Source organism: Hemibagrus wyckioides, linkage group LG25 (genome assembly GCF_019097595.1).
Source record: "Hemibagrus wyckioides isolate EC202008001 linkage group LG25, SWU_Hwy_1.0, whole genome shotgun sequence".
In the NCBI taxonomy this organism is placed as follows: domain Eukaryota; kingdom Metazoa; phylum Chordata; class Actinopteri; order Siluriformes; family Bagridae; genus Hemibagrus; species Hemibagrus wyckioides.
The window spans coordinates 14,409,246-14,423,844 of record NC_080734.1 but is presented as its reverse complement, the minus strand read 5'-3'; the positions used below and the strand labels follow the sequence as shown (position 1 = coordinate 14,423,844).

Sequence of the window (14,599 nt, the reverse complement as noted above, 5' to 3'; positions counted from 1 at the left end):
AGAGCATTGTAGAGCTCTCTCCGAGCTGAAGATGCTGTTGTTTATTGTGTAAGATCTCTATCATAAATCAGCGCATCGTTGTAACTTCTGTTTACCCGGAACAAAGTGGCGTCTGCGCAAACGCAGCGCCGAGTGGGTTGTCGTGAATGTAAACGCCACGTGACATGTGGTCATGTGAGCAGTGTTGGGGGGGAAAATGACAGCTGGGGTCAGCGTTTTTACGTTCTCTGTTGTTTATTTATTTTGCGTTTTATTTATTTTATCCAGTGTCTCCGTCGACGGCCAGCCCACTGATGCTCAGGTATGACTATAAAGATAAATCGCCGTGATTTGTGTATGTTTTCTGGTTGATTGTAAGAGAAAAAGCGATTAGGATCGACTTACCAGTTGGTGTCTGATTCCTGTAGTTATGCCACATGTGTGAAGGAGCTGTACAGAACCACAGTGCTGTGTGGAGGTTCTGCCTGTCTGAAGGCAGGATTGAGGGTCGGTGCTGTTTTCAGGATGAAGAGGAGAACATTCTGGGGTAGATAAACAGCTCGGCAACTTCTCTTTAATTATATGACTTGAGAATTTGCACCCCATTTAAGATGTATTATTCTTTCAGACTGGATTTATCTAACTGCTCTCTGAGTCACGTGGAGGATCTCCAGGAAGCTTCTGCAGCAGTTATCGTGTAAGTAAATAAAAGAAATAATGAAACATTTGAGTCTACATAAAAGTAATCGATCAGCCGTGCTTCATTCTGGTGAAGAACTAGCCTTTATTCGTCACATATACATTACAGCACAGTGAAATTCTTTCTTCACATATCCCATCCTTGGACGTTGGGGTCAGGGCGCAGGGTCAGCCATGATGCAGCACCCCTGGAGCAGAGAGGGTTAAGGGGCTTGCTCAAGGGCCCAACAGTGGCAACTTGGCGGTGCTGGGGCTTGAATCCCCAATCTGCCGGTTAACGACCCAGAGCCTTAACCACTTGAACCACCGTCGCCCTATTGTGCAGGGTACAAACTGTGTGTCTGCTACCTACACACTCAAGGATGGTGAATCACTCAAAGCATGGTCGTTACATATACGGCAGACATGGGAGTATGTGTGTTGATGAGCCCTGTTACTTATCACAGCACCGCTGTTGGCCAGATATTGTTGATTGGTGGACTTTTAACTCAGTAGCACCACTGCTCCAGCTGATATCAGGGAAACACAAACAAACACACACACACACACTTGTCAGTGTTACTGCTGTAATGAGAATATTATTCTAATATCTGCTCAGCAGGGAGCCCTTTCCGCTGATGTACAGAGTGAGAGAAGAAAACGTGTTTGATTGAGTAACAGACTACAGAAGGGAAACAATGTCACATGACAGAAGCAGAGGAATTATTCATGTCGGGGCATGAGAGTCTAATATTCAACATTCAGACAGAACAAATGCTGCAGTGTTGAGTATTAAGACTCCATCTACGCAGGACGTTCTCAGGATTCAGGAAAGCCTTGCAGAAATGATGGAAATCTGCAAATCCTCACAAATCCTGCTAAGTATTGTTTCTCAAAACAAACGAAAGAAAGAACAGGTCAGACTTACAAAAATAAATCAGAGTTATTAGTGACTCTGGGCCAAGCACAAATAAATGGAATAAATTTGCAGCTATGCAGCCCCAAATGCAACAAACTGTGATTTGCTGTGTATTCTGACACCTTTCTATCAGAACCAGCATTAACTTCTTCAGCAATTTGAGCAACAGTAGCTCGTCTATTGGATCGGATCACACGGGCCAGCCTTCGCGCCCCACGTGAATCAGTGAGCCTTGGCCATCCATGACCCTGTCACCGGTTCACCACTGTTCCTTCCTTAGACCACTTTTGATAGATACTGACCACTGCAGACCAGGAACACCCCACAAGAGCTGCAGTTTTGGAGATGCCCTGATCCAGTCGTCTAGCCATCACAATTTGGCCCTTGTCAAACTCGCTCAAATCCTTACGCTTGCCCATTTTTCCTGCTTCTAACACATCAACTGTGAGGATAAAATGTTCACTTGCTGCCTAATATATCCCACCCACTAACAGGTGCCACGATGAGGAGATCTGGCAATGCTCATAATGTTATGCCTGATCGGTTTGTGTACCATATAAGCCTTACATTCAATTAAATACCTTTTTTATTTTTCACAGAGACCTCTCGAGCAACCCTGTTTCCAATATGAGTGATTTTATATTCCAAGGTTTTAATCATCTCAGCTACCTGTAAGTAAAGGATTTGTATAACCACTTTCCATTTCAGACCACAACTAGATGCATTTAATCTAACATTGTCTTTCACTCAGCATACTACCCATAAAACTGGACTGTCCTGGTGGCAACACATCATGGGACAGAGTCGACATTAACCATGATACGCGGTTCTGTGAAGGACAGAGGAATGCCTGCAATCTAACGGGGCAGATTTGTAAGTCAAGGAACATTAATACCATTACTGCTGTTTAGTTTTGAGAGGGTTTTTTTCTCACAAATGCCATTTTAACCTTAGCCTTGGATTGTCCTGAGAACTCAGTCTGCATGCCATACGGACCGGGATTCTTTCAGTGCAGCTGTGCTCAGAACTTCCATGGATACAAGTGCCTAAGAGAGGTGAGTTTCAGCATAAAGGTAGTCTATATGTACCACAAACACCAAATCACTGATATATACATATACATATATAAGATTGAAGGAAAAATTAGGCAGACTGTGTTAATGATGTTTCTTCTCTGAACTGCAGGGCAATTTTCCAATGCTGGAAGTCATGGCAACATTAGGTGGGTCCACAGTTGTTGTTTCACTGTTACTATGGATCACTCAACGGCGAAAAATAAAAGGCACCTGAGTGGCCACTGGTAGAAAGCTGTAGGAAACACTGAACACATTGAAATGCACTGTGTTAGTGATAAAATGTCTGAAAAGAAAAGATTGATCTGTTTCAGGAAGAAGAAAAAAAACAAAACAGACTCTAAGTACATGAGGAAATTCAATTCTACATTTTTTTAGATGGTGCTCAGAGTTGCCAGTTCTAGACAAATAACAGACACTGTAATAACCTGCATGATTATACAGATACACTTAACACTGTGAGGTACTTCCTTTTTGAATAGCAGGTTTATGCTGTGCCATCTCGTAAATTGTGGTCAAATATTTTAAGCCAAAATAACTTTATCACTGCAAATGAACAGCTGTTGAGGACCAGTTGCTAGAATGGTATAATGTGCATGTGGCAAGTGGTGCGTCAAGATTAGAGATGGTCTCCTTCATAGGTCAATTCTGTATTTAAAAAAAAAAAAAAAAAAAAGGCGGCTACAGTCTAAACTTAATGCTACAAAACCTGCATGACTGACATTATTTGAGATTTGAGATGTCATTTGTTGTGGTTTTTGATTGTTGTGAACTACATACATGAATCCATTTTACTCTGTATATGTTATCGCAGCAAAATAATGACTATTTTGCTGTTGCCAAATATGTTCACATTGAACTTTACAATATGCATCACAAGCATCAAAAAGACAGACTAAAACTTAAAATGTACATTTATGAATAACAGGAATCACTTTTTTTTTTTTTTTTTAATCCAGTAAATTGTGTTGTATGCATCTGGCATTATACGTGTCCTCACAAGTAATATCTGTTATTATCAAGATATGAAATATACAAAGGGCAAATGCCATGATTAAAAAATAAATGCTGTAAGAAATGATAAAACTAACGTTCACGCCTACTTCGTCTTTACTCTTTCCCAGCCAGTATAAATAAGTGCAATTACATTCATAAGAAGCCCTGTATCACGTATGCAGCGTAATAATTGAAACGTTTAACTAACAGAATTGAATTCCATTCCAGGTAACACAATTAGAAAGACATATATATATACACACACTTCACGTAAGAAAGATTTGAAATAAGTTTACTTAAATCCAGAGCCTTGCAGGGCCTGAGCGATACACTACAGCTTCCAACTCTGGTCATTAACATAGAATACAGCATGATTTCATCCTTCACAAACCTTTCTATCACCTTAGGATGGAACTCACTTTTCAGGCTTAAAGTTGATCCATGATTCATTGTACTAATGAATTCAGTGGCCTGTTTCCACTAGTTTAATGAGTGGGAAAACAGAAAGCCCCAGGTTATTTAGATTCCACAAACTGCTTTACATAATTTTATTCTACGTTAATAGACTTATGAAATATGCTCCAACACACAAACTGAACCTCTGAATGAACTGCAGAAACTGTACAAGTACAGAAACTCCTAAGTGCTGCAAATGATGTCCTGTCAAAGATAATGGAAAAAAGACAGAACAGCGTTGATTAAAAATGAAATGGCATTTTAGATAAAGGTTTATTCTATGCCAGATGTGCAGTGTGTGCAGGCTTGTGAATACACAGATGCAAGAGGGAAGCCTGATCATCACTGATCCACACTCTTCACTCGTAGCACTACAGGCACGGAGGTACAGGGGATCATGCCTAGCTCGGTGATCACCAAGTCAACAAAGTCTGGCGGAGTAACATCATAAACCAAGTTCAGCAAGCCCAGCAATTTCACACTCTGCCAGTTCTCCAGCTGGGTCTTTCCCTTCCGTGTCACGATCAGGTCATCGGGGTCATCTAGGAAGGAAAAAAAAAAAAAGACTCAGTCAAACACACAACTTACCGGCTCAACTGATTATATGATGTTAACTGAAGAGTTGAATATAATTACCCAGCTCATTAGATACAAAGGAGTCAGTCTGCACTCGTTCACAGAACTTGTAGGTCTCACAGCAGACCAGCACAGGCACATTGTACGCCTTGGCTACAAGGGCTATTTGGGATGTTCCTACTCGTGACATGACGTATCCGTTAGCCAGAAGGGCATGGGCTCCAAGAAACACCTTGGAAACCTGTGGGTGAATGTAATTGTAAGCATGATCTTTGTGTACTAAGTGCAATAAAACACTGGAGTGATGTTACATGCCTCAGGCAGAATGTAGGAGAGGGCAGAAATGAGCACATAGGTACAGCGAATGCCTCTCTTCACCAAACGCCTCAGTGCTTCCCTGCCCTCCAGTCTGGGCCGACTGTCCACCACGATGACTCGAAACTTCCTCTGGAGTTTCTCAAATGCCTCACACAGGATATAATTAACAAGTGAGGAGCTGGGGGGGAAAAAAACCATGATGCACATTTTTTCCTCCACAATCAGCTAAGTCCATTTTAAAATAAAAACATAGGGAGGCAGATGTTGGTTCTCTTACCATCCATAAACTAGAATGACATCACCATCACTAATCTTTTCACTTGCGCATTTAGAGATGGCTTCAGCAGCCAGCTTGATCTTCTCATTTACATAGTTGTCAATACATGACAATAGTTTCTTCTTAGCCTATAGAGGGGGAAAAAAGTAAAAAGCACATGAATTTTGGCAAAAAAAAAGAAAAAAAAAAAGCACCTTTTTCTTTTACTTTTTAACCATGCATGTCAGCTTCTGCAAAGATACGGAAAGCTAATTGATGGGCCATCAAAAAAAACACAACTGTAAAAGAGTTAGTTATCCTAAAGATGTTTAATTGTTAGTTCACTGACCAAGTGGGATTTCTTCACACAGTGAGTGCAAGGCTGTTTGTTTCATCCCACAGTGAAACAGACATAATGGGAATACCATTCAGATAAGTGCTCAGACAGCCAAGCACTAGTAATGCCAGAGTAGATTAAACATCTAACCAAGCTACCAAAAAAAAAAATCTCTAATGCACAGTTTCAGAATAGCCAAGTCATCCTTTAATAATATTTCTCACCTCCTCCTCCTTGCACTGATTTGGAATATTGGAGATTTCTTTCTTGATGTATTTGATTGCATTACCCATGCTTGCAGAGAGGGGGCGACATTGATTGAGGAAACTGTAGGGAAAGACAAAAGCCTCCATCAAGATCAAGCAACCAACTTTGTGTTATTCTAAACATCTGGTTATGTTTGAATGAAGTATGAAACATACTGAGACACTTTACATCATCAATGCACTATTAATGTTACCTGATGTAGGGCTTCAGTTTATTTACTAGGTCCCTGGACAGCTCTTCATTGGGAGGAGTGCTGTAGTCTTGAATCACCTGTAACATTATCATTATACTATTATACCAGAATTGTCAAGTCTGTAAGCAAATTCCTATTGCCTAGATGTATTGCTGTAAAAGATTCAGTAATCATTATGACTGAAAAGCTTTACAGTGAGAAGTTTCTACAAGGTCACACCAGGACATGAAAAGGTTGAAGTGGACATCATACCTGTTTAAAGGCATGTAACAAAGCCACAGAGCGAGCATTCGAGCCGGCTATGATGCCCTGTGAGTACTGCAGGCCCAACCGGACTATGGAGGGGTGGATTACTGTGGCAGGGATGCTGAAATATAATAATATTAACCTATTATTAACACATGTTCCTCAGCAGAGGTCATACCACTGACATGAGATACAGATGCGAGATCAAAATCCAGGACTTTTCAAGCACCGCTTGGTTGATTAAAAACACAAAATAATAAAAAACATGGGTGCATCCTGTACCAAAACAGTAATTCAAAACATATGGCATGCACTGGAACTGAACTACAATACTGAAGAATTTTGCCCTGTTGATAACTTGTAGCAGCGTGAGCGAATGTTAAAATCCTACACTAAATACGTAAAGCTTGCCAGGTCTGTAAGGGGGATAGGAGTGCCTCATAATCAATACTACTACTACTACTACTACTACTACTAAGGGTTTCTTCATATACATGGTCTGGAGTAGTTCTAAAAAGAGACATACAAAAATCCCTTGACGAATCAGAGAGTGTGTGACATCCGAGTTAAAACATAATGTCACAAAAAGTGTCCAAGCAATTTGGCAAATTTCAGAAAAACTGGGGTGTGGGAGTTGATGTACTACTAGGTAGAAGGCTACAAGTACAAGTATCTGAAAGCTGTTCAGGGGATTGGAAATATAGAGGAGGAATTCTCTCATTAATATTTGTTCATTGTGAAAATTTACATAACCTGGTGCTATATTTAACTTGCATTCTTCTCATTATTCAGTACAAGCTTTGTTTAATCACACACCTTTTAGGATCAACAACAAGAAAAAAAAGCCAATTCCCCAGATTTTACTGACCTCAAAAGCTATTTTAAACTATTTACAGGACTATGTATTTATTGCGGGATTGGTGCAGTACCTGATTTGTTGTGTGAGAGGGGCTTTGCGGCTGTACTGGTGCAGATGGGAGAACAGGCTGACTTTGTAGCCGTACTCCGACCTCAGAGGAATCTGTAAGAATAAACAACAGATATGAACTCTTTCAGCCTGCAGCTCAGTGAAGACAACAGTCAGCTCTGTTACTGGGCAGAGGATATTCTTTTCTCTTTAGGATCAGTGCTGCTGTCTTCCAGCAATGAAACGGTAGGTTTAATAGGCAGAGCAAGCATGTACATAACCAAACAGATGAGACACTAAAGTCTACTACATTACAAAATGAAACCCAACTAGCCTACATAGCACCAAAACACACAATCAAACAGCCTACAAGTCACACAAGTGATGCTTTCACATGTCAGTGCCATCCTGTCTATCCTTTCCCATCTCTAGTCATGTGCACTGACAAAATAAACATTTAAGAAGCAAAAAACACAAACTAACTAACAAAAAAACCACTATTCCACTGCACACACAGTACGGGGCCAGACCTTGACTTGAGACATATTTATGCGGGTCCCCTGCCCTGACCTCTGTAAGAAATGGGAAGTAAAGCAGCTGAAGTAAGCGTGAGGTTGTATCTACATGATCAGTAGGGGAGGAAGAAGTCAACACCCAGAAATAGCACATTTATGAAAACCTCCTGACCTGTTGTCTCTCAAGCTTCTTGGCCAGCTTTCTCACCACTGCAGGATCATCTACTTGGATGTGTTCTGGTAATCGTTTCACCACTGAGCAGAAAAGGTAATTATATCTCAGACATAATAAAATGTTTTAAATTTGCTGCATCATAGAATGAAGGATCAATGCAGGAGCTCTATAAAAGGATCTCATTAGATTGTACAGTACAATTTAATCAACACACATGCATATTTAGGACCTGTTCACAGTGACCATGTTACCTGACTGAAGATCACTCTGTGGAGCTTTAGGCTTGCTTGTGGAGGTGGTACCCGGCTCTTTCTTAGCCTGTTTTGAAGTGCGATCTGCTTCCTGACGTGCCCTTCGCTCTGCCTTCAGCTCTGCTTTACTTTTAGCCGGCTTGTCTGCAGACGTAGAGCTCTCTGATGTAGGTACGCTGACAGGAGCAGCAACGGCTGATGGCACTACAAGACCAGAGACAGGCAGGAGCACATGAGTAAAACAGCATACACAATGCAAGTATATAAAGACTCTTCTGTTACTGTGCATAGATAACTTACTATGTTATATCTTAGATCTAGATAACTTACGTTTTACTGTTTCTGATCATTAAAAAAATGATACAGAAATCAGGTAAGCAAAAGCCTGGTACTGCAGCATTTGCATCAACAGCTGCATCACCATAAATCAAATAATCTCGAAGATTTTTCAGCAATATAACTTCCACTTATATAACTCTATAGGTGTATAAGTGGTGTGTTTTCGATTTAGCCTGTCTGTTAAAGTGAAATCATACATTACACTTAAGTTTTGCTGCACGCTGAGAACGACACTTGGTGTCTGAAATAGCATTTATGTTTACATAATATATTGTGCCACTTGCTTTATGGTTGAGTGGTGGCTCAAGTGGTTAAGGCTCTGGGTCGTTGACCGGAAGATCAGGGGTTCAAGCCCCAGCACCGCCAAGTTGCCACTGTTGGGCCCTTGAGCAAGGCCCTTAACCCTCTCTGCTCCAGGGGCGCCGTATCATGGCTGACCCTGCGCTCTGACCCCAACCTCCAAGGATGGGATATGCGAAGAAAGAATTTCACTGTGCTGTAATGTATATGTGACAAATAAAGGCTGTTTCGTTTCGTTTAAATTTATTTAATTTTTGAAGAGCAAATGAGCAGCATCCACATGTGTGTATTAACTAGCACAGTCACGTGCTCATATCATATTCTGTTGATTTGCTGGTTTGTGGTTTTAAAAAAGAAGTCTGTATGAACTACGCAATCAACTTGATTACTGCATGTCATTTCAACTCATTGCCATCTCAATGCACCGTTCTCTACTCTTAACAGCTAGAGATACCTCAAAGACTGGTCATTGCTCTGACTGGTCATTGTAAACTGCTGCTCGAAGAGGTCTGGCTCCATGTTGCATACAAGCAGTGGTAGCTCAACTGGTTAAGGCTCTGAGTCGTTGACCAGAGGATTGGGGTTCAAGCCCCAACACTGCCAAGCTGCCACCATTGGGCCCTTGAGCAAGGACCCGGCTCCAGGGGTGCCATATCATAGCTGACCCTGCGCTATGACCCCAACCATCCAAGGCGAAGAAAAAAAATTTCACTGTGCGGTAATGTATATGTGACAAATCAAGACAACTCGATACCTTTCTGTGCTGGACTCTGTGTAACTGGCTGCTGAGCAGCGGAAGGAGCTGCTTTTTTTTCTTTATCCATCCCTTTATCTGCTGGACCCTTGTCATCTTTTTTGCCTTTCTTCTGCTGTTTCTTCTCTTTACGCAAACGCTGCTTCTCTTCTTTAGTCAGTTCTCGACCTTCACTCTGGAGAGGACAGGCAAAAGGTCAAGACACAATAACAAGGTTTTAGGAGTGCATCTGTAATGTGACTTGCATCCTTCATGAACTAGAATGGAGACTCACCTTCGCTCGTGCAATCCCCTCTAACTTCCCATCTCCATCTGCAAAAAAAGAGAGACTTTATCATCAGACTATTTTAGCTTAATTTAAATAAATAAATAAATAAATAAATAAATAAATCGATGACGATTTAGATGATAAATAAGTCAACGATTATTAAAGCAGAAAGCATGACCCATAGCGCCAAGCTGTTACAAGACAAAAAAAAAACAGGAAATAACTTCCGACCTTTTCCCTGCCACAATAATAAAAGTATATTCAGTTATTCACTAAACGCGACCACAAATTTCAATACTAGTGAGAGAGGGAGATAACAGGCGAAACATGATGCAATTTTTCACTGCACTTAGCGTTAGCTGAGTCACACTTAACAAGCTAACTGAAGCAAAAGCCTGACTTTCAGTGTAAAGGAAAACAACACAGGTGAATTTTTAATGTCGGTTCAATTAAATGCATACGACATTAAGACGAGAGCTTTGTTCGTGTAACCTGCAGCATGGTTGCTGCTGTCACTCTGCTGGGTCTCACCTTTTCCCTCTGAGTCTGCCATGTTTCCAGTTTGCGAACATCAGGATGAAGAGCCGCTAAAAACCTTCCAAACTACCCCATACTGCCTCTAGCGACTGGAGGGCGGAGGTGAGACATGCGCCCTGACGAGCAGAGCGCGCGCGCGCACACACACACGCACAGCGCACGTACATGCGCACCCACAGGCACGCGCACAATGGCTACCACTCCACAAGCTCTGGAAAATAATAAGAGACCACTGCCCAATCTCCAGATTTGAAGCCTATTGAAAACCTCTGGAATGTCATCAAGAGGAAGATGGATGGTCACAAACCATCAAGTAAAGCTGAGCTGTTTGCTTTTTTGCAAAAAGAGTGGTATAAAGTTACCCAGCAGCAATGTGGAGAGCATGGAGCCAAAACGCATGCAAATGAGGGTTATTCCACCAAATACTGATTTCTTAATGTTATCTAGCCAAAGCATTAACACAAATTGTTTACAGATTATTTGCATTTTGTTTTATTTGAGTTATTAAAGCTCTGCAAATACTGCATGATCTTGGGTTATTTTGATGTGTTGTCATTTCCTTTAAATATACACTCTAAATAACAAGAGTTATATTTTGAACTTAGGAGAAATATTTTCAGCAGTTCACAAAAACTGAAACAAAACTGTTCATCTCACCAATACATGAACCTGTAAGAAAAACACATTAGAAACTGATTATTTTGCAGTGGTCTTTTATTTTTTCCAGAGCTGTATACTGTGTGTGTGTGTGTGTGTGTGTGTGATAATGAAATAGCTGATAGGGCTCATGGTATTTATCTTACAGTTACAGGGATGCCTTTAACCACTGTTTTAATATCTACCATTTCATATTCATAAGCTCATAGTGTTAGGGTTAACACTTCACTTCAGTAACATTTTGCATTTGGCAGACGCCGTTATCTAGAGTGACTAACAATTTATCTCATTTTATACAACTGAGCATTTAATGATTAAAGGCATTGATCAGGGGCCCAGTAGTGGCAGCTTAGTAGATCTGGGATTTAAACTCACAACCTTCCAATCAGAAGTCCAGCACCTTAACCACTAAGCTACTACATCCCCCTAGTTCTTAATTTGAGAAGGAGAAAAAAAGAAAGAAAAAAGTTTGATGGAACAAAAAATAAAAATACATTGCAACATGCTGATTGTCAGCCCCGATTTCTCTAACCCCACCCACCTACTCCATCTGCTCCAAGGAAACCACAGGGTCAGTCAGTCCAATGGGATGTGTCTGATACACCTCGTAACAGGAGTCAAACCAGTCAAACTGCATTAGATATCTTCTTTCAAGCCTATCACACAGAGTAAGCCTAGCAACCATGCAGAAGAATTATTTCCATCATATAGCCTTGTTCTTGTGGTCACTACCAATATGTATAATGACCATAAATAAAGAGAGGGACGATTACATCACCCAGCAGAATAGGACTGGGGAAGGAATAACAAGGAAAGAAACAATAATAATAATAAAAAATCTTTCCTCTCTTGTTCCTGCACTTAATAAACTCACAGATTTCTAGAAAAGCAAAAGCCATTTATTTGCAAGTTCAACACAAAACATTAAGCTTCAAATGGACTTCAGGAGGGGATGAGGTCAAAATAAAGAACATAAAGCTCTTCTGACTGTTAGGAGAATTCAGCTTAAGCTTACCAATGATAACATTTCTAAATAAACAACAAAACGTTTACCTAATTTCCTTTCTAAACAAAACAAAACAAAACAAAAACCCTGAAAAAATGACCATGAACAGTAATGGCATCCAGAAACATTTGACATCACTATATGGATAGTGAGTAACACAAGGAAAGGACACAGGCTTAGTTAATCTACTTTACTGAACAATTTGTACATTAACAGAAGACAAACATCAACACTAATAGGGTAACAATAGCACATTTGATAAGGTCTGGTGCAGGAGAAAAGCATCTCAGCAGCCTGGAGACATAAAGTTTCTCCAAACTGAGTATCCTCTACAGCTTTATCCACAGGCTCTCTCTTCAGTGGTTACTTAGAGCAGTCCACATTTTACATTGGAAAAACAGCACAGCAACACCAAAACAATACTACAATACCCGGCACATACAGTGACTCATTAGTCCATCACTGTAGATGTATAATAAGCCAAACGCGGAATTACCAGCTGGGATTTTATGATGTAAGAATATGTTTAACATTACAGTAATTATTAAATGTATTTGGGGAAACATGTTGGAATACAAATAGCCATGTGCTTGTTGTGACGTTACATTAAATATTCGTTGTTTTACTACGATAGACTCCTGACCCTTTTGCTTTAACAGGAACATGTTGAGTTAAAATTTTGCTCAGCATCAGAGTTAGCCCTAAAATTATATTTGTTCTTGCAATTCCTTTATTTAAAGTGAAATTTTAAAATGCAATGTAAAAAAATATAAAATGTTCAAATAATAATGGATGAATCACAAGATTCATTAACCATTCAGCAATTTATTCAGTTATAACTGTACATAATATAAACATACTGATATAAAAATATATAAAAAAACAATGCATATTATTTTATTAGAAAAAAATAGATAGCATTAAAAAAAATTTTAAGCATTCTTTATTATTTATGACTAATTTAAGAAATATTTTGTTTGGTTTAAATGGCCAGTTTTTTATTTGATAATAACCTGAATTGCTGGCTGAATTCACAGCGCAGTAGCTGGTTGAAGGGGACCAAACCTCACAGAAACACCTGACTTGGTTCCATTTGACCAGCCACAGCAAGGTGTGTTGATTCATAAGGGAATAACAAGAGAATAAAGCTGGTATTAGTACTAGAGTACTAGGGCACTGCATTTTCATCCTCTTTAATGACTCTTTACCTGTTGAGAGAGAAAAAATAAATAAAATTAGAATTTACACAAAGCCACTAGATACAATCTGAACATCTTACATTTTAAAATTCTTTGCGATCATGGTTAAAGTCACACATCAATGTTTCTATTGCAAGCCTTCCTTGAAGCTGTATTATTCCTAGTTGTGACCAGTATTTCACTATAGTGTCACTTCTCAGATGTATCTGTCCGTGTTTGTTTTGATATCTTTATGCTTCTTGTATTGTTGGTAACTCACTGTTTGTGCAGTTTAGTACATTACTTTGTGTGAAGGTGCACCAATTATAAAAAGGTAAATGGTAAATATAAGAAGAGAGCAGTATATGGATACTGGCTCCACATAGAGGAAAGGCCTTTTAAGGTTAGAGTGCTGGCAAGACAGAAAGATTAGAACAGCTGTTCGTTCTGTCTGCTCAGTGAGACAGCTAGAGCAGACAGTGATGAGCCCTCAGTGCGTGCCTTTGGCCAAGCAACCACATAAACAACAGTATTAGCGCCTCTCCTGCTGTCCACTGTATAGAGTTTGTCTATTAGCTCTGCAACTATATTTTTCACAACAGTGACACAGATGTAGTTTGAATCTTTTCAGATTCAAAAAATAATACAACAAATAATGCTTTAGTTTTTTTTTTCTTTTCCTGGTGATAAATTCCCTCTGAAACCACACACTTCCTTACATTCCATAATTGGATTATTCATATGGGGATATAAGGAAGCATGTCTTCACAGAGGGGCAACAACTGGATTTTCTTCTCTGCACAGACAACATATCCTGTCATATAGCACTGTGTAGCCCTTCAGTAACTTTATAACAGATCTGAGCACAGCAGTGGAGGTAATATACATGCAGAATGGCTCATAAAGTACAAAAAGCCTATTCAGGTCTATCTACCCATCTATATTGGTTAGGCATCCTAGCAGCCATTCATGAAGTAACCTTAAATGTCAGAGTAGAATAGTAAGTAAAATTGAAGATTACCTGTACTGGATGTCACTGGAGTCCTGCTTGTTGTATATTTGTCGGCGTTGTTAAGTAAAGTAAGGACTACAGAGGTTTGTAAGATATATTTAGCTTGATTAAGCACCATCCCCTATTCAGCACGAATGTTGTCAACCTACAGACCTAGAAATGACATCCGCCTCTGCCTTTTACTTTGCAGAGGTGTGGAAGAGTGCTGTTAGCCTACAGTAGATCAAAGGTAAGCAATGATAAGTGTGAGGCTGATGACACTCCTACATTTGCTTCCTCCCAGCACACCTTTTCACATGGATTACTTCAGTCGAACGTGTGAGATCCTGCATCTGTGGGTTTGATAAATAATGCAGGGATACTTTAAGTAATATCTAAACCATACTCCAGTCTTCGTTAGTAAAGA

General features: G+C 39.9%; 2 protein-coding genes across 2 annotated transcripts; one reads left to right on the top strand and one right to left on the bottom strand.

Annotated features, from left to right (window-relative positions):
• The first annotated feature begins 165 nt into the window (after positions 1-165).
• atraid (all-trans retinoic acid-induced differentiation factor) lies at positions 166-3,718 on the top strand. The gene is made up of 7 exons (XM_058379481.1): positions 166-301; positions 408-526; positions 608-676; positions 2,176-2,247; positions 2,328-2,449; positions 2,531-2,631; positions 2,762-3,718. The coding sequence occupies exons 1-7, from the start codon at positions 197-199 to the stop codon at positions 2,864-2,866; spliced, it is 693 nt and encodes a 230-aa protein (XP_058235464.1). The 5' UTR covers positions 166-196; the 3' UTR covers positions 2,867-3,718.
• A 625-nt stretch (positions 3,719-4,343) lies between these two features.
• On the bottom strand, positions 4,344-10,454 carry eif2b4 (eukaryotic translation initiation factor 2B, subunit 4 delta). The gene is made up of 13 exons (XM_058379480.1): positions 10,335-10,454; positions 9,810-9,847; positions 9,536-9,710; positions 8,143-8,346; positions 7,889-7,971; positions 7,224-7,315; positions 6,301-6,415; positions 6,049-6,125; positions 5,813-5,915; positions 5,273-5,400; positions 4,993-5,173; positions 4,738-4,918; positions 4,344-4,643 (listed from the first exon to the last, which is right to left on the bottom strand). Exons 1-13 carry the CDS (start codon positions 10,354-10,356, stop codon positions 4,444-4,446), a joined length of 1,599 nt encoding a protein of 532 aa, XP_058235463.1. The 5' UTR covers positions 10,357-10,454; the 3' UTR covers positions 4,344-4,443.
• Between the last annotated feature and the right edge of the window lie 4,145 nt (positions 10,455-14,599).